The following is a 20,765-nucleotide window of genomic DNA, read 5'->3' on the forward strand; positions in this document are numbered from 1 at the left end:
CACGGAATATATGCTTGCCAGATGGCAGATGGGATGAACTCAGGATGGTGGGATTTTCCTCATCAAACCTTTTTCTTGGGGGGAGAGGGACTGTATTCCACTTTTCTCTAACTTCTACCAAAGAAGAGGAGTGGAAATCAAATGCTGCCATTTATTCATGGTTTTCAGGGTTTTCGATACCATGCTGAAGGTCCTTTGGAAGCCTCGGGCCCAGCGTAGCACTGGGATATGTACTGACCTCTTCAGCATTAATTTTGCCTCTCCTTACCGTTCTCCATTTCCTCAAAAAATAGGAATGTTCTTGCTTTTTCAGGGGACGTTATTTTTTATAGCATAGACAAAAAAGTTTTAAGGTTCACAGAAAAATTGAGAAGACATAGATTTCCCAGGCATCCCTTGCCCACACGTGCACAGTGTCCCCCATTATTGACGTTCCCTACCAGATGGTGCATTCGCTACAGTCGGCAAATCCACAGTAACACATCTCACCACCCAGAGTCCATTCACACCCGGGTTCACTGGTCGTGTCGTACAGTCTATGGGTTTGGACAATGCATAATGACACGTATGCACCCTGACAGTGTCATACAAATAGCTGAACTGCCCTAAAAATCCTCAGTGTTCCACCTGTTCATTGTCCCTCCCCCCACTAACCCCTGGCCACTACTGATCTTTTCAGTGTCTCCATAGTTTTGCCTTTTCCAGAAGGTCACATAGTTGGAATCACACAGGATGTAGCCTTCTCAGACAGCCTGCTTTCACTTGGTGATATGCACTGAAGGTTCCTCCATATCTTTTCATGGCTGGACAACTCATTTCTTTTTCGCACTGAATGACGTGTCATTGTCAGGATGGACCACAGTTTATTTATCCATTACCTCCTGAAAGGCATCTTGGTCGCTTCAAGTTCTGGTGATGACAAATAAAGCTGCTATAAACATCCATATAGAGATATTTGTGTGGACATGAGTTTTCAACTCCTTTGGATAAATACCAAGGAGTATGATTGTCAGATGTATGGTAAGAGCATATTTAATGTTGTCACAAAGCACCACCGTGTCTTCCAAAGTGGGAGGCGCCATTTTGCGTTCCCAGAGTCACTATTGTTCCACATCTCTGTCGGTATTTTGGCGATGTCTGTATTCTGAATTTTGGACATTCTCACAGGTGGATAGTAGTTCTCCTTGTTGCTTTAATTTGCATTTCCCTGATGACGTAGGACGTGGGGCGTTTCCCTGATGACCTAGGATGGGGGGCGTTTCCCTGATGATGTAGGACGTGGGGCGTTTCCCTGATGACCTAGGATGGGGGGCGTTTCCCTAATGATATAGGATGTGGGGTGTTTCCCTGATGACCTATGCTGTGACATGATGTGGGGCATTTCCCTGATGACCTAGCATGTGGGCATTTCCCTGATGACATAGGACGTGGGCGTTTCCCTGATGACCTAGGATGGGGGGCATTTCCCTGATGACGTAGGACATGGGGCGTTTCCCTGATGACCTAGGATGTGACATATGATGTGGGGCGTTTCCCTGATGACCTAGGATGGGGGCATTTCCCTGATGACGTAGGACGTGGGGCGTTTCCCTGATGACCTAGGATGGGGGGCGTTTCCCTGATGACGCAGGACGTGGGGCGTTTCCCTGATGACCTAGGATGAGGGGCGTTTCCCTGATGATATAGGATGTGGGGTGTTTCTCTGATGACCTATGATGTGACATGATGTGGGGCATTTCCCTGATGACCTAGCAGGTGGGGCGTTTCCCTGATGACCTAGGATGGGGGCATTTCCCTGATGACGTAGGATGTGGGGCATCTTTTCATGTGCTTTTTCCCTCTGTATATCTTCTTTGGGAGGCATCAGTGAAGGTCTTTGGCCCATTTTTCATATGGATTTCTTGTTTTCTTCCAAAGTTTTAAGAGCTCTTTGTCTATTTTGGATTAATAGTCCTTTATCAGTCATCTCCTTTGCTATTGTTTTCTCCCACTCTGGCTTATCTTCTCATTCTCTGGGCGCTGTCTTTTGCGGTATAGAACTTTCAATTTGTGCTTCATTTTGAAAGCTGTTCCTCCCAGTACATGTGATGAAGGGGTGGGGGGATGCCTGGTAAATGCCGTCCTACAAGTGCTGAGTGGATTGGAAACCACCGGAACATCTCCAAGGTGCCTTCTGCTCATGTTTTCCTATTTTCTATCTTTTTTGTTTGTTTCCTTCATTTATGAGCTAAGAGCTACAGTCTAGTGCACAGAGTTTACATATTTATTATAAAACCAGGGAAAGCATGATTTCAAGGAGGACGGGCTCATAAAGGCGGTGAAGCCTTAGGGAAAAAATGTCGTAAAACTCAACAAGGTGAAGATAACAAGAATAGCTACTTTTGAAACAAAATCGTCAGGGATTCTTTGCGCCTGTTGCAGTGTAACCTGATTCTTGTCTCACGTGGTTCCTTGAATAATTCCACAGAAAGTTTGGCAGGCCGTGTCTCACGCCAGCACCCCCGTCGTGCTTGATCTCTTCTCCCCAGTTCTTGATAATATGTACCTCTCACATGACTGATTTGGGTAGGTCAATGAAGTGTGGAACACCGGGTGCTCCTACAACATTTAGCTAGCTCACGGTGTGAAAGAGAGACTCCACCCAGAACTTTGGAACAGAACTCCCAAGTAGTCGGTGCTGAAGTGAGTCCAGACTCCATATAGATTCCTACAGTCTGTGTCCACTGTGGGGCCACCTCATTAGGCTTAGACTCAGCCATTAACAGGACGAAGTTCTGTGCAAGCCAGTAGCATTTGTGATCAGTCAGAAAGCTCAGGGGGCGCCTGGGGAGCTCAGGCAGTTGAGCGTCTAACTTTGGCTCAGGTCACGGTCTCATGGTTCGTGGGTTCAAGCCCCGCATCAGGCTCGCTGCTGACAGCTTAGAGTCCGCTATGGATCCTCAGTCTCCCTCTCTCTCTACCCCTCCCCTGCTTGCGTGCTCCCTCTTTCAAAAATAAGTAAACACTTTAGAAAATAAATAAATAAAAAGGGAAGTTCACATCCAGGACGCTAGCTGTAATGCCATACCCTGTCTTTGCAAACGGGATTAGGAAAGTAAAAGAAGGTGTGTTTTTTGGTTTGTAGTTCTACCTTTCTGGAAGAAAGATACAATACATGATATGGCGGCAGGTTTCCTGAGGAAGAATGAAAACAAATGTCTCACACCTATTTTAAGAACCAGATTATGCACATGGTCCTGGAGGTCCACGTTCCTACATGAAAACATTCTTGGAGCTCTGTCTCCTGAATTCCAAACCTCAAAGGTCCGGTCAGTTCCGTGAGAATACCAAGTCTGACAAATTTTCAGTATCATTCACTTAGTATTTCCTTTCGTAATGTATTAATGTTTGTCGTGTGTACAAACCTTAGACATTTTTTCCTTTCTTATCAAAAAATTCTAAATTCAGAGAGACAAAATATAGTCCCTATGTGATTACACACGTGAAGATAAAATTAAGAAAATATGGGGTTAGTGAAATTTCTGTTATACTTAGAGAGGAATAAAAAAAAAAGTCAATAATAAAAAAAAATTAACTAGAGAGGCACCTGGGTGGCTCAGTCAACCAAGCGTCTGACTCATAGGTTTAGCTCAGGTCATGGTCTCATGGTTCCTGAGCTCTACCCCCATGTCAGGCTCTGTGCTGACAGCGTGGAGCCTGCTTGGAACGCTCTCTGTCTCTCCCAAAAATAAATAAATAAATAAATAAACCTTTAAAATACAATACAATATAATAAAATAAAATCACTAAAGAACCATGATGCATATGATTGCATTTAGGTCTATGAAAAATTATATATAATCACATGTTCTCAAAATTTTCAAATGGCACCATTTTCAAATTAAGGGAAATGTAAGAACCAATCCCATGTCTGTGGCTTTATTTAACACACCCTTCTGTGGGTCTACGGACCCGGGGCAGCCCAGAGTAGCTGTTGAAAGCAGGGCCCGGGGGCCCAGGTAATGTACAGCAGGTTCTCTCCAAGAGCAGGAGGAACAGGGACAGGGGGCAGGCAGGCCCCCAGCAGCTGTGCTTAGATTTCTACCTGCAGAGTACTTTCTGGGGGTGGAAGGGGAATGAGGTCTAGATTTTTCAGCATGTGACACGGCATTGCCTGTGCCCGAACAGGGCTGCGTGGCTGAGCTCTCGAACTCGCTCATCTTGGATGCGTCAGTCCGGGGTCTGCGGTCAGTGGTCACCTTCACGTCAGTTTCCTTACAGGAACACTCAGGGAAGCGTGCCCTCGTCATGGGTTTCTGTGAGTTCTGCATAAACCGGGGCTTGTGAAACTTCACCAAGTGCCCAGCAAACAGGAGGGTCCTCTGTTCTTCCCACCAGGACCACATGCCTCTGAGATGTATGTTCACTCAGGAAAGTCAGGCAATCGATTGTAATCAACGATAATTAATTAGTGTTTACTTTGGAGCAAATCTGAATGTCTGAATTGCAATTCACTTCATCTTTATCAGGTATTGATAAAAATGAAAACATAACTTTCATGTATTTGAAAAACAGTCATGAATTGTTCTTGTTTTGTTTTGTTTTGGTTTGGGTTTTTTTTTTGGCTATTTTTCCCTGTGACCAGTAATCCCATTTTTAAAATTTTGAATCATTCAGTTAGTGAACAAGTCCAAAAATATTTGTCTTATACAATATACTGAATATTACATAGTTATTTTATCCTTGTCCTCTACACTTTGTGTAATTCTTCCTGTTGAAAACATTTTTAAAACATACTACACAGAACTGAAACCATTATGAGTGCTTTTTTTAAAAAAAATGTAGTGAAGTAATTCTTACTCCTTCCTAACACCAACGAATTTAAATTGGCTATGCTTAAGTTACGAGGCATTATTTTCTTGTTTTCCTGTTCACGGTCAGGTTTTTATGAGGCATAAAAGAAAATGGAAGAAGCAGGAGTGAAGACCAAAAAGAAATGTAAACACAGATTTTCAGACAAAAAAAAATTCAAAAAAATAGAAAACGGTTCCTCCCTCCCTTCCTTCCTCCCTCCTTCCTACTTCCTTCCTTCCTCCCTCCTTCCTACTTCCTTCCTTCTTTCCTCCCTTCCTTTCTCCTTCCTTCCTCCCTCCTTCCTACTTCCTTCCTTCTTTCCTCCCTTCCTTCCTCCTTCCTTCCTCCCTCCTTCCTACTTCCTTCCTTCTTTCCTCCCTTCCTTCCTTCTTTCCCCCCTTCCTTCCTTCCTTCCTCCTTTCTTCCTTCCTTCCTTCCTTCCTTCCTTCCTTCCTTCCTTCCTTCCTTCCTTCCTTCCCCCCTCCTTCCTTTGATTGTAAATCACTGATACCACAGAAAGTGAAGTTCAGAAGTCATCAGGGCCACCCTGAGTATCCTTCTGCCTCACTCAGTAGACTGAATTGAGAGCTTGGGACTCATGTCCTGTGTTGCATGGACAGCTGTCATTGAAAGAAAGTCATCTCTTACGACCGGGTTTGATCTATCACTGAGCCCCTAGGGCAAAGGGCAGTCAGAAACTCCTGTGACCACTGTGCTTGTCAGTAGATTCAGAATTTTTATTGGAACAATTTACATCTTACCAGGTATACTCTGCTGAGGATTTTTTGGAAGTGAAACCTCAGAAAAAATAAAAAGGAATAAGAATTATATACAGTAAAACCTTGGTTTGCAAGCATCATTCATTCCGGTATTTGTAATCCAAAGCCCTGGTATATCAAAGTGATTTCAAGAACCATTGGCTCAGTTGTGATCATGTGACATTGGGCGTCACATCCTACTCGTATTACAAGACATCGCTGCTTTATCAAGTTGAAATGTATTAGAAATGTTTGCTCGTCTTGCAAATGCTCACAGAAGAAGTTACTCACAATCCAAGGTTTTACCATATTCACTGTTTGCCAGTTTGTGTGTGATTTGGTGAATTTCAGTAAAGCAATTTTTTTTTTTGAGAGAGGGAGAGTGTGTGTGAGCAGGGGAGGGGGCAGAGGAAGAGAGAGAGAGAACTCCAAGCAGGCACCATGCCTGCCCCAGCGCAGAGCCCAACTGGGCTTGATCTCTCATGACCATGAGTTCATGACCTGAGCCAAAATCAAGATTCGGATGCTTAACCGACTGAGCCACCCAAGCGCCCCTAAACAAAAAATTCTTAATAAAAATGGAGAAACGGTATAGTAACTTTATATTCTACTGTTATGCATCAATTCTATGTGGAATCCTCACTATGTTTTCCATGTTCCTGAGTGAGGCAGGGGCTGGACTGTAGCAATGATACATGATCCTTTTCAAGAACTAGATTAAGCTTTGACCAAGTGCCCAGTCTACCCACAGAATTAAAGTTTCTGTGCTCCCTGCACGATTCCTATGCGATTTGGACACGGTTGCTTCTGTGTGGCTTTAGCTAAAGAGCACCCTAAAATAATGGCTCTCTCTGCCAGATTTCAAGCTCACATCTGACTTGTTAGAATAGCTGTCCAGAAATAAAACTTGCTTAAAATGTAAACTTAAGGAAGCTACCTGAAAAAAAATACCCTCCATTTTTTTATTTAAAAATCACTTTTCAACATATTTTTAAGGTTGGATGTGAAACCTTGATATCGTGGCGAAGTACGGTCAGAAGTGTACCAAAGACACCCATAAACGTGTATGAGTTTACAAGCACAAATAGAACCTAAAACCAATTGCGATGTAGATAATGGAATTGTTTATCGTCAAGCCCGTAGCTTTTGAGTCTTGTGTGTTTCACCCAGGATTCAAGTTTGTTAGGACGTCCCACTGTCTAGTCCCCATGCTGCCACTAAACCTCTCTGCGTTTACACCGCCTACATCTGCCACGGTGCTTTGTCCAGCACCAATGAAATGATGATAGTTTATTATCGATTTCACCTACATAGGCTTCTTCCAGTGTAACATTCAGCCCATCAGCCACCCTCCTCGCCCACATGCATGCTGTCTCTCCCTGTCATTTTCCTTTAAGGGTCTGTCACAGTGGGAACACAGTCGTGAATGTGCGTCAGACCATTGAAGCGTATTTGATCTGAGATACAGTCAGAAACAGGGCTGTCCTCCCAGATATATGGAAAACTCGCTGTCTTGTGTTCTCAGAATGTCACCTACTGCCATTTGAAAATCTGTATGTTTAGTATTTTTATGTTTATATATATATATGTACATACATAAATATATATATATATAAACACATATGTATATTTAATGTTTATTTTTGAGAGAGAGACAGAGTATGGGTGGGGGAGGGGCAGAGAGAGAGGGAGACACACAGAATCGGAAACAGGCTCCAGGCTCTGAGCTGTCAGCACAGAGCCTGACACGGGGTTCAAACTCACAAACTGTGAGATCATGACCTGAGCCAAAGGTGGTTGCTTGACAAACTGAGCCACCCAGGCGCCCCTCCAGTTTTTCAAGTTATGACCTAAAGCTTAGCTTTAGCATTAACCAAAACCTAGTTTTAAAGTTTAAACAGTTTCTATTTACTTTTCTTTTCAGTGTAAGAATTATAATGAAACTTTAAAAAAAAAACAAAAACAACAAAACACTTCATCCCCCTGGCTTACCTTTCAAAGTAAATACAGATGGCAAAAATGTAGTCCAAGGCAAGCTGTCAGCTAAGAAGTCAGGATTCGTCATTTATACTTTTTTCAGAAACCAAACTTTGAGAGATGTTTGTGGCCTTTGTGGTGGAGATGGTTTCCCGGGTGTCTACTTATCCCCAGATCGTACTTATCCCGTTTTCTATGAATTATGTGCAGCTCTTCACACGTCACTCTTATCTCCATAAAGTGGTGAAAAATGAAAACACTAGACCTGTAGGCAACAGTGTTGACATCAAAAATTGAAAAGCACTTTGGATTCTGTTTGGGATTTCCTACTTCGAACCAGATTCTGGATATAGAGGTTAAATTGCATGGTGCTGTTATAATCGTCTCAGACACCTGCCAAGTAAAGGCTTATAATCTTTATATTGATCGCTACTTAATAAATTTTAATAAACGGACAAGTGATATAAGAAGCCTACAAAGAAATCTCTTGTGTTTAATAGAAGAATGTATTATGAAAATTGTTTCTGAGAACCGGAGACGGAATTCAGAATTCCATTATTCAATTCAGAAGCAACTGAAGTCTTCAGAGATTGCCCCAGCCAAATAACAGGGTGGAATCAAATCCGTAACAAACCTAGCAAAGTATTTTAGGAGTTTCACTGTCCAGACCACCCAGGTCCCCGCTATTAGTGACCGTGGCACGTTCTCATGGTGCCTTTTTCTTTATTTTCCCACGACCTGGAAGAAGCGAACGGTCTAGTTTCTAGTTTTGAACAGCTGGAGAAATCTGTCATATTTTCCATCATCAGAGAGGTTTTACACGAAAACATGGTGATTGCTTTGGGGTTTATGTACAGAATCAAGAACGTGGGGCGGATATTGATTCCAGCACACGACAAACTAGGGCCGGTTAATGAGGTGGCGTCTAATGAGACAGTGCACAGGCACATGACCACACTGGTCTGGACGGAACAGGATTGAGAGGCTGAGTGCTTTGCAGGGTCCTACAGTTTGAAGCACGTCAAGGGAAAGTGAATCGCTCTTAGAGACTGAAGGTGGAATACGTTGGATCCAACAATTAGCAAATCATGTTTCAAAAACTGGCATTACAATATTTCATTGCTCAGGTTATCTATGCACTCAATATTCAGATGAGGGCAATATTTGTGTCTGACTGCAGCTGTTTAGGACTGATTCAATAGGACAGGACAGAAAGAATGCACGAGCAGATTTAGGGCAATGTTGGATAAAATGGACCGTTACTACTCAAAACAGTTTGAAAGAGAATACACGTTGAAAAGTGGAAATCATAGGATGTGCTATTTGTAAATTTTTTTTTAACATTCATTTTTGAGAGACAGAAAGAGACAGAGCATGGTGGGGGAGGGGCAGAAAGAGAGGAAGACATAGAGTCGGAAGCAGGCTCCAGGCTCCTAGCTGTCAGCACAGAGCCCGACGCGGGGCTCGAACCTACCTGAGCCCAAGTCGGAAGCTTAACCAACTGAGCCACCCAGACACCCTGGATGTGCAATGTTTTTTGTCTCTCTATGTTGCTCAAATATTTTTCCAGATAACTTCTCCAAGAATAAAGATTGTGTGTAGAGAAGAGGCTCCATACGTAGCCTCTACAGAATTTTTGGAAGCTAAAATTTATAGCAGTTATTCTCCAAAAAACAAAAAACAAAAAAAGACAGTGGAGGGGATCCCTTTGGGATTCATGTTATCAAGAAATACTCATGCATTTTTATAAATATGCTTTACTGGACAGGTAATCAGGAGCCCTAATCCTTACTTAGTTCTAGAGTGACCATCCTTGTGACCTCAGGCGTGCCACTGATCATTGTATTAATGTCTTCCCTTGCCCTCTGACACACCCAAGGGTCCCCAGGGAACACACTTGGTGCCCCCTCTTGAACTCCTCCCTGCCGGGCCGGCGTCTAGGGCATCTCGTTCCTTCTAGCTGATGGAATTTAGTTCTGCATCACGTTTTAATACCTGGACCTCAAGTCCACATCTTGGCTCCCGGTGTGTTGGTTAGTGACAGCTTAAGACCAGATGAAGAGCTCCACCGTGAGATACTGATTTCTCTCCCGGGTGTTACCCTCTCCTGGGCTCCACGTGGCAAACATAGAAGGTCAGGTCTTTGCAGCAGGTCTGGCTGGCCTTCACCAACCCCGTGGGTCATTTCACTCGTGAGGAGAACATTGAAGGAATTTGATCCCCTCCACCCTGCTGACAGCTCACGGTTGCCACTCACGTGGGCCTGGGCCCATGGGACCCCGAGACGGGGATCCCGTGCAAAAGTGGAGGAAGGACCCGGATGGAAGAGCTGTTCGCGGACACCCGCGAATTCTTCCAGCGGGCAGCCCACCTTCCATGTGGCCAAGCACACCCTCGTGCGACCGCGGCACGGACCATCTCAGAGCCCCCTGTGGCACAGACTGCTAAACCAAGTTATTCCTACCCCCAGCAGAGATACGCAGCGGAATCTCCTACCGGAGCCTCCGAAATAAATCGGAAGGAATGGAAATGGATGTGTCTGACTGCAGCTGCCCAGGAATGATGTGATAGGACAAGACCGAAGAAATGCACGAGCAGATTTAGGGTTTTGTAGACGTAACTCTTCCAACGTAAGGAACAATTCAGTTTTCCCCATTGGCGCGCAGGCAACGTTGATCATTGTGAAGCATTTTTACTTCTTTGTAAATTGAAGCACCTTTGAAGGGTGCTGAAGTGGGTGAAAGAAAGGGAAGGTGCCTGGGACTCAGCACTCCGGTGCTCCTTCTAGATGATTCTGTGCAGCCCAAGTCCCACAGTGGCTGCTGGTAATGAGGGCACTCCTGTCTCTCCTCCGCATGGGCAAGAGGGGCCATCGGGGAGAAACCAAGCCCAGGGTTTCAAAGCCGTTGGGCATGGAAGTCGAGTAATCTAAATCCTCGTCCTCTGACCACGGAGGAACTCAGACAACAGCCCATCCCTTGGCCTGCAGAGAGAAGGAGGCAGTTGGGATCTCAGCGTCACTAATGACTACCTCTCTGCCAATGGCCTCCCTCTTCTCCGTGTTCTCATCTCCAGCTGGGTCCTTCTGTTGAGCTCTGGACCCTGCATGACAGTTGCTCTGTACATTTCCTGTTTCTCATCCACCACGCGATTGGCCTATACCAAAGAAAGCCGGGGCAGAACACGAAAGTACAGAAGAGAAAAGTAGGAGTTCAACCAGGGCGCGCGGAGTCCTGTGAAGCACTGGGGATCTGCTGGGTGTCCTGGAGGAGGCGTCCGGGACCTGGCTCGCTCCGTCCACGACGGAAGGCCCCGATGCCATGTTTCGGACTGGCTGCCGAGAGGAACGTGGACAGGAACGGGAACACAGGGTGCCTGCGGCATGCCGGCCAAGGAAGCACTTTGCTGCTTATGAAGGTGTATCGCTAGCAAACTGTCTCTGTCTCCTGGGCTGGACACACAACTCGAAACGCCGGGTTATAAAAATCATCAGTCTTTCTAGTACGTTAGGCTTTCTCCAGGCGGGTAATCCCCGCTATGTCAGTGGGTCCGGTTATCGTTTTAGCGTGCGGTGTTTGCCGTGCTCCGTACACACGGGCTTTTTTGGCTCAGGAGAACTTGAATCTTTCTTCTGTCAACTCAGGACTGTTCTAAAAAGCATAGACTACGATGTGACGGCACTCAAAGGGGTCTTTGTAATTGTCCATTCTGCCCTCCTCCTTGCTTACTACCAAGCGGAAATCAAAGGCACAGATAAGGAAAGGCTTTGCCCCCAGGCACTGGGACCCGTGACGTGCACCGACCGCCTGAGAATTAGTTCAACAGCCCCTTTCTGAGCCAGAAATATCTGGAGAGAGTGCAGCTTTCACGGCAGCTGTGTCATTCACTGGGGTGGTGGGTCAAAGCCTGAGATAATCAGGGGTTCTTTCTTTTCCTCTGCACCTGCGAAAGCACATTGCTAATTCCCTTACAGATGCCAACAGGCATTCAGGCTAATAGAGTGCCATTCGGATTAACCAGAGCGTGTCCTGAGTGCCACAGCGGACTGTTTCACTGCGGGGCTGTTTCTAAAGGGGGAAGAGGCTGAAATCAGAGGCTGGCTTGATTTACATTTCTATTAAGCGTTGATGGGAGAATTGTCATTTTTGTTTGCATTCCACATATAGCAGAAATTACTTTAGGCACACATATTGAAGCATTAATTAATGCAGGCAGGGGGCGGGGGGGAGGGATTAGTGTGTCACCGACTGTCCTGAACCATTACACGCGAGTAAGAATATTTAAACTAAACTAATTTCGGCGGGTTCTGTTTTACCATTTTCCTGACCTAAAATCTTAACCAAGAAAACCATTTTTAGGCTTTATATTGAAGAAGTCTGTTATTAGGAAATAAATACAGGGAATCGGTCTCATGTTGTAAAAACTGCCGTAGTAGCAGGTACATTGCTTGACAGTTTTTGAAGCATATTGGCCCCCAGCAGTAAGTAGAATCTGTCAAGGGAAGAACATTTATGATAAACCTCAGCTGTGATGGTGTCATCTTCCAGCCTTTCTAAAATGATGAGTGGGGCCTCTTTGCAGATCTGTTTTGCTTATCAGTGTATCTAAATGATGTGTAACTTTTTCTTTTTCCCCTAGTGGTGAACTGCTCAGATCCAGGCTTTGTGGAAAACGCCATTCGTCACGGGCAACAGAATTTCCCTGAGAGTTTCGAATACGGAATGAGTATCATGTATCATTGCAAGAAGGGATTCTACCTGTTGGGATCTTCTGCCTTAACCTGTACGGCGAATGGCTTATGGGATCGGTCTTTACCCAAGTGTTTGAGTAAGTGAGGGGTATCTTGGATTCTTGTGCCACAGAGCCCTGTAAGACCATGAGCAGAACAAAAGAGAAAAGAAAAAAAATTAAGTCTTTACAGATTGTGTAAGTTATTATGATATGGTTATTGATTGGCCAGAAATCACAAAATGCAACTCAGACAAGTTCAAGGGTCACGAAAGGAGAGGGGACACAAGCAAATTCTGACACCAGCCTCAGAAGGTTGGACTCATCCTGAGTCTGTGTTTGCTTATTACAGCAAGGACGACAGATTCTTGACCGTATCCTCCTCCTGACCCATATGATTAAGAGGAAAGCGTATTGCCCTAGAGAACGGAGGCGGTATTTCTAGGCAGACGCAATTATAGGTCATCGTTATGTGGCCCCTCTCACGGCATTATCAGTATTTTTAGACCACGTAGACGAACAAGAATACATTTTCCCCAAATAGCTTTCAGTCTTACCTTCTTTTAACTTGATAGACCATATCGTCCATTAGCTTAAAGACATCCTCTTTTTCAAACAGTCTGACGGTTTAGGAAAAGGGGTCTTTTTGGCCTTTTAAAAATCATTCGGAAACAAAACAGTCCTTAAAACCAAAATGTCATCTTCTTCGTATTCATTTTATGTGCATAGAGGATGTGGGAAATGACAATTACACCTTAAATTGAATTTACTGAAAAAAAAAAAGTGATAATCTGTCTTACCTCTTGCATTATAGCGTTTTTAGTACATTTTTAGAATAAATTAGTCCGGGAGATTGTTTTTCCTGTAATTCAGTGTCCCTCACAACCCTCCCGATCTACATGGAAACTCGTCTCGAATTCTAATTGTAATGAGAGAATTAATTTCTATGGAGAAAGCGTGACTTCTTTCAAAATCAAATGCACAGCTTCACACGCTCAAAAATGCATCTATAAATTGATTACAGTCTTCATCATATTTCGGCTGCTTTCTGGTTTTCTAGGCCTTCACACACGGGAATTTTTCAGAGAAATTCGTTTTTCTGTCTCTGCCTCCCCACACATTTCTTTTGCATCTTCCCCGGTTGATGTGAGACTTCCATTAGTTTCTGTAATGATGCCAGTGTGCTCCAGGTCCCCAGGAACTAGGTTGTAAGTGACTCTCATCCTCCTGGGTGGCTGGTTCCCACCGCTTGCTGTCGTTAACGGTCGGAATTACCATGAGCCTGGGGATACAGGTTCTCCGAGGGGCCATTTGCTTGTAGTTGGGCTACAGCTGCTAAGCTTCATCTCTCTCGTTACTGCTATTGTTTCAACTGCTTTTTTTCTCTTCTGATTTCACCTGGAACTGGTCACGTGCCAACCGTTTCCTAATTCAGCCCCAATTAGCTTCCTTTTAGGACTCCATCTAGATAGAATCTCGTTCACCAATGAATGGATGTCAGTGTAAGACCATATCGATAGAAGGGCGAATGTGACTCAGGGGCTGCCTAATGTGTTTCCGCCTTTTAAATCTACCTCTCTGGTTGATATCACTTTTGGGTTGCCAGTGATCAAATGCAGTGACGCTCGGGCGTTACGTCAGTGGGCTTTGAATAATTTGTCTGTAGCCTGAGTCCTGCCAGAGTTGTGTGCCGCACAAAATTTGTCCACTGTGAATCCGAAGCTGGGACTTCACAGAAAAGGAGAGCTAGATCTTCACTAGCCTGCATTAATCTGGATTCCGGAATTTTCCTCTTTAAGGATAATTTATGAGTGGATTATAGGCCTGACTTGGCATCATTTTAAAGAAATGAACGGGAAGGCTGAAATTATTGTATAGAATATACTGAGGGAAAGTTAATCGCTAATTTATTATTACTACTAATTCAACATGTTAGACCACCACCTATTCCAAGGAAAATTGTTAAAAGGGTCTCCCTGGGTCCACAGACTGGAAGAGTAAACAGATGCAACAGAGTTTTCTCCCCAGAAGCCAGTATAAGATTGTCCTAGTAATAGTCATATACTTGTAGAGTTACATGGAAATAGTTTTCAGGAATCTAGGTAACTTGTAACATTTTGTATATTATAATACTGATTTTTTTTTAAATAAAGTTAAGGGCAGGTGGAGAAAAAAAGTAGGTAGAGTGACTTTCTCTTTGAAAGCCTACATGGAAATTTTTATCTTAAGCAAAACTACCTTAAGATAAAACAAAGCTAAAACAAGACTCACTGACAGACCCTTTCTTTGTGTTCAGTAATATATGGATATTTAGGTGGGGGACTGTCATCTGGAACATGGGATTTTCCATTTATGGGGCACTGCAGGCATTTGCCAGTATATTTAGGTTCTTTTCATTTTATAGGTGGTGTTTGTATGGGTGTCTGTATGGGAGACTTACCAACGTAAGCACTTCAACAGGACTGATGTAATCATTTATTTTAATTTTTTTCCTAAGCTATATCATGTGGACACCCAGGGGTTCCTGCCAATGCTATCCTAACTGGAGAACTGTTTACATATGGTGCCGTAGTTCACTACGCGTGCAAAGGGAGCCGGAATCTTGTAGGCAACAGCACTAGAGTGTGTCAAGAGGATAGTCACTGGAGTGGGGCACTACCCCACTGTACAGGTGAGGAATTGCTTACGATGTGGTGTCATGGTACAGACACGCCCGTGTGCCATCTGGTCATCTCCAATCTTCATCGATACCTTCAAGTGCCAGTCACTTCCCATTTCCTCCTGTGGGAGTCCCGGGAGTTCTTTTTCACCTTGGCCAAGAGGCCTGCCTACCTGGACTCAGTTTGTCCCTGGTCATTCTTGATTCCTTCTCCGTACCTCCTTTCAGTTCTTCCACATCTTTCCTGTCTCGGTAATTGATAATTCCATCGACCCCCTTTGAAAACAACGTCATCTTAATTCTTTCATGAGTAATTCTTAAGTAAATAAATAAAAGTCAGTGAGTCAGCATCTCTGGACATAATTGAGAAGAACCAAACCTCTCATTTGATTGGTTCTTACACGATACAACTTAGTCCCATTTCCCTTTCATTATCTGTACTGATGCATCCAGTGGACAATCCCTGCGTTCATCATTCCCAGGGTTTTACTTCTTCCAGAGAATATAAACTGTTGTCGTACTGCATTTTAATAAGCTAGTTTGTTTACTCACACAGGACCAATTTCTTAATGTTCTCCACTTTTGTGCTACAATCGAGAAAGTCTTTCTTAGAAGATCTCCAGAATGCAGTATGACTGTAATGCGCTTGAGTGACTTTGCACTCTCCTTAAACTTAGCAGCTGTGGTAAACAAGTCTAACGGTATTCTGTATTACCATCTGTGTCTGCGTTCAATAGGAAATGATCCTGGATTTTGTGGGGATCCGGGGACCCCAGCCCATGGATCCCGGCTTGGAGATGAACTCAAGGCCAAGAGCCTTCTCCGTTTCTCCTGTGAGATGGGTTATCAGCTGAGGGGCTCTCCTGAGCGGACGTGTTTGCTCAATGGCTCATGGTCAGGACTGCAGCCCGTCTGTGAAGGTGAGTACGGTCAAGCCTGAAAGTCAACCTGTGCACCATGTAATTCATTCTAAAATGGCCAGTGATTTCCACAGACATCCTAGAGGTGGAACCTTTGTGTCACTACACTACTTTCCTCCAACTTGTGTAAGGGGATCATCCAAACTCATGGCTGGGTGTATGGAGGTGTTCTGAGTGCTCAACAGGTCATCTAACCCGGATCCTTGCCTTTTGAATGTTTATAACCTAGAAGAGGTTTCTGATCTTCTGATAATAATCTCTGTGGGATTTGGTGGCATTGTGTGGTTGCTGGTAATGAACAGCTCAGGAAAAGGAACAGTGAGTAGAAGGGTGTAAATCCCTGACCGTAACTTCTGCGGGCCGAGATAGTCTTCACTTCGCATCTTATTTCCAGTCTCTTGGTGGCCCCTGTCCAAAGCAGGTATTATGAAAGAACCTGGCTGATTTTGTGCATAATATTTTGGGGAGAATTTTCTCTGCGTTAGTATTTGAGAGGCGTAAGTGGACACGGCAGGATGCCTCGGTAATTCCAGTAGAAACACCATGCATACCTCACCGTGCCAAGTATTGGCGATTCCTGCCTTCAGCCAAGGTGGGATGTGGTATCACAAGTTTGTTTAGAGCCCAGAAAGTAACTGACTTAGAATTCAGACAGATAAGACTTTAAATGTTCCAAATGTGGGTTTTTTTTCATACAAACTTCTCAGCTACTTAATGTTTGAGTCTAAAATGAGGACACAAATTAAATATCCATCTTTACATGAATGAAACACTTGCTATATAATTTGACCGACTTGAATAAACTGAAACAGTATCAGTACCAGAAATATAAACCAAGTTTTCTTCATCTTCGTTTTCTCTGTGCCATCTTCACTGGTATCTGCTCATGTCTCATTTAATATATAGAATAATATATTTGTTATATGTATTATATAGAATAATAGAAAATAATATATATGCATTGATATAATCAGACTATTACTTATAATCTCATAAAATCATATAGGAAATGCAATCCTATATATGTTCGTGTATATGTGAATATATATACCTTATATATGTGTATGCATGTATATGTGTGTGCATATAATCTCATCAGAGTAATAGATTATCCTAGAAGTAACTATATCTAGGTAAAGAGATATGTGTATATAATAACCCAAGGTATTTTTTTTTATTGCAAATCACCTTCTCACAATCAAGTTAGCATAATATTAAGTTAGTGTAAATATCGAGTTACTGTAAATATTAAGATTAGGCCCTAAAGAAGTTGACTTTACTCAAATATGATTGAATAGTAATGGTGGGATGCCACCTGCCACTGTGAGCTATAGGATGACACTTTCCTGTATTGGCTAAAGTACGTGACTCTAAATTAGTAGACACAGTGTTACTCAGACACAATGTTCTCAGTTTCCCCCTCTCTTGGAGAATTTGAATATTACAATCTGCATGACAGCACATCTTTCTCACCCAAACCAGAGTATTTTTTACTCTATAATATGGTACCTCAAAGTTGCACATGACTTCCGTAACCTACCGTTACGCTTCGTCTAAACCTTTTCCCTCTATACTACGCCTGGGAATTGTCTGTCCAGAATATATTTGAAGATTATTAAAATTAAACAAGAGATCCACTTTACTCCATGACATGTTGAATGCCAGTAGGCCAGCCTTCTTTCTGGGGACAACTATAAAACAACAAAATATATGAGACATTTATCTTATTAAACAACAGACAGTGCATGACTGTGTTCCATAGGAGAAAAGGAATCCGTGAGGTGAGCCCATAATCTCCTGGTATATTTTTCTTACTGCACAGTCGGAAAGTGGAACTCAGGTGGTATGGTGGCTTGGTGAGGTGATGCAACAGAAATTGTTCTAGGCTACTGAAACAGAACTTATAGAACATGGAATCTGAGAATGGCTGGCTGAAAATGGGAGAGCCCCATAAGTCTGGTGGATGTTCACTGGGTGACTTGGGTCACGGTCAGGCAGATGAGAACAGGTGAGACCCATTGATACAACAACCTTCTGCTGCAGAGTTGACAGTGGACCCATGATACTAGAAGTCATACCCTACTGAGAAACACTGGACATCTGGCCAGTCAGAGCTCTTACTGTGCACTTGGGACATTTCACAGATGCCCAGAAAGCCCCATGCATTATGAATATGTACCATTCCCTAAAATAAGTGTAACGTGCTAGAACTAAGAGCAAAAACATGGTAGGACTAAGACTGAATAGATCTCCTCTAAAAAAGAATGAAACCGATGGCAACACCCAAAGGATGTACAATTAGTTTAAAAGTCCACCAGAACAAACTCCAGCACATTTGGAAGGAAGGACATAATCCATGCATCATTTTGTGCACAATGTCCAGCATAAATAAAAAATAACTACATATGCGTAACTCAGAATGACATGACCCCTAATTGAACAAGCAAAGAAAAAACAAATAGAAATAGAATCTGATCCTGAGATGACCCAAATGTTGAAAATAATGCGTAAGGACTTAAAGCATCAATTTAAAATATCTTCATGCACTTGGGGCACCTGGGTGGCTCAGTCAGTTAAGGGTCCAACACTTGATTTGGGCTCAGGTCATGATCTCACGGTTTGTGAGTTCAAGCCCCACATCTGGCTCTGTGCTGACAGTGCAGATCCTGCTTGAGATTCTCTCTCTCTTTCTCTCTCTGCCCTCCCCTGCACGCTCACACGCACACATGTACCCCCTCTTTTTCTTTCAAAAATAAATAAATAAACATTAAAAAAGTATATCTGCAGGGACTTAAAGTATGTTAGCATCATAAACAGAGAGGGAATCTTAATAAGAAATGAAAATAATAAAAAAACAATCTGATGGAAACTCTGGGATTGTCTGGATTGAAAACTATAGTATCTGATATAAAAACTTTGCTACATAAGCTTTGCAGATTAAAAATGGCAGAAGGGTCAGTTACCATGAAGACAGTTCACTGAAAAGGATCCAACCTGAAAACAAAGGAAAAAGAGAAAACAACAACAACAGCCTAGTAATTTCCTATGGGATAATATCAAGCAGTTTAACATACTTGTAATTGAAGTTCTAGAAGGACAGAGAAAGAGTGGGGCAGAAAAATGATTGATAAATTATTGGTTAAAAGTTAACCAAATATGTTGGGAGAATACAGCTCCCAAAAGCAGAACAAACCTGACTTAGATGCCTTCATATTCTCTTAAAAATGGTCACTCACAGGGCACCTGGGTGGCTCACTCAGTTAAGCGTCTGACTTCAGCTCAGGTCATGATCTCAAGGTTCGTGAGTTTGAGCCCCGTGTGGGTCTGTGTGCTGACAGCTCGGAGCCTGGAGCCCGCTTCAGATTCTGTGTCTCCCTCTCTCTCTGCCCCTCCTCTGCTTGTGTTCTATCTCTCTCTCTCTCAGAAATAAATAAACATTACAAAAAAAAAAAAAAAAGGAATGCTCATTCACTTGGGACTGTATATTCTATTCAGGTTTACCATAAGCACTTTAGTTTTGCACATTTAAAAGGTGAAAAAATTTAAAACAGTTAAGAGTGAGTGATATTTTTCCATAGGAATCTCACTTTGGTGCTGTGATATAACACCATGGGTTCTATTCGAGCGAATCATAAATGAATTCATTTATTTGATTAGGAGAGCTTAATTGGATTTTACTTCAAAATGTACCTAAGTCAGACCATGCAAAGTATTTTTAGAATAGCATTTGGTTTATCTAAAGTTAGAAAGTCAAGTGTTTCTTATAAAATCCTTAGAAGCTTGGCTATTAAAATCTGTGTACAGAAAGAAGTTGAAATGTTTCAATATGGCAAAAGTGCCCAAACATGCTATGCCCTACAAAACTGACTACCTCCGAACTGCGGTGTCCAGAAATCATGGGAAGTTGAGTGAGTAAGAGTGTAATTCACACTCACAGTAATAACAAATGATGGCTAGGAATGTATGGCTAATCCTACACCCCCACAAACACATGTTTAAGTCTTTCTGGGCAATCTGTGGCTATTTTTTCTCACTTGTTATCATAGAGCCAAACCTTTGGGGAACATATTATTCTCTACAGAAAAGGGCGTTACCAGTGACTTTGGCATTTCCGCCAGTGTTGGCTATGACTGTATTCAATCCGGTGAGACCATCTATCACCTGATGAACTACCTTCTCTGAATCTATTAAAGGCATTAGAGCCTGATGGGGCATTTCAATAAATGGTAAAAAAAAAAAAAAAAAAAAAAGAGAAGAGTTTATGAAACACAAAATAAAAATATTTTGAAAACTCTTAAGTGTCAAAGAACTTACATTTGTAATGTATTTCCATCATTTCAGATCATGTTTTCTTTGCTAGCCATCCAGGCTTGTGATCATAGACTCATCGACTAAACTTTTCAAATGGATGTATCGTAAGAAGTTGCTTAGATATAACGGCCTCATTGGTTTTAGTTGCCTTAGGCAACTCTGAATCCTGTTTCCCAGGAGCTGATGATAAAGCCTACCTTTCTTCCAGGTAATAGACAAGCTAGCACAATGTTTATAATGAAGGTAACAACAGCATCAGCCACCCCGTCTACCTCTACTGCTACTAAGATGTCAGATTGCCTTCTAGGCATTTTGCGTGCATCACGCTTAATCTTATGAAAAGTGAGAGTAACTACCCTTCTTATACCCATTCTGCAGTGAGGACGCTGCATGTCAGTAACTTGATTTGATGATGGCTCATGTGTACTTAAGTTGTATGAGCAAAGATTCAAATCCACACTATTTAACTCGATTTAGCAGCCATGTCCCTAATGCAGAGTGCTGCCTGAACAGTCCCAGCATCTGTAGACAATACACGGTTTCTGGAGTGAGTATAAGGCCCTTGTATTACAAATCAAG

At 42.9% G+C, this 20,765-nt stretch overlaps 1 protein-coding gene across 1 annotated transcript in view; it reads left to right on the top strand.

Annotated features, from left to right (window-relative positions):
• CSMD1 (CUB and Sushi multiple domains 1) overlaps window positions 1-20,765 on the top strand; it is a 1,672,960-nt gene that overhangs the window by 1,619,852 nt on the left and 32,343 nt on the right. Inside the window, exons 57-59 of the mRNA XM_047092364.1 lie at window positions 12,207-12,395; window positions 14,794-14,967; window positions 15,693-15,875. Coding sequence (XP_046948320.1) covers window positions 12,207-12,395; window positions 14,794-14,967; window positions 15,693-15,875 — 546 coding nt within the window. The remainder of the gene's footprint in view (window positions 1-12,206; window positions 12,396-14,793; window positions 14,968-15,692; window positions 15,876-20,765) is intronic.

This window comes from Lynx rufus, unplaced genomic scaffold (genome assembly GCF_022079265.1).
Source record: "Lynx rufus isolate CCGP_SWC_20201006 ecotype Redwood Valley unplaced genomic scaffold, mLynRuf1.p SCAF_3, whole genome shotgun sequence".
NCBI classification, from domain to species: domain Eukaryota; kingdom Metazoa; phylum Chordata; class Mammalia; order Carnivora; family Felidae; genus Lynx; species Lynx rufus.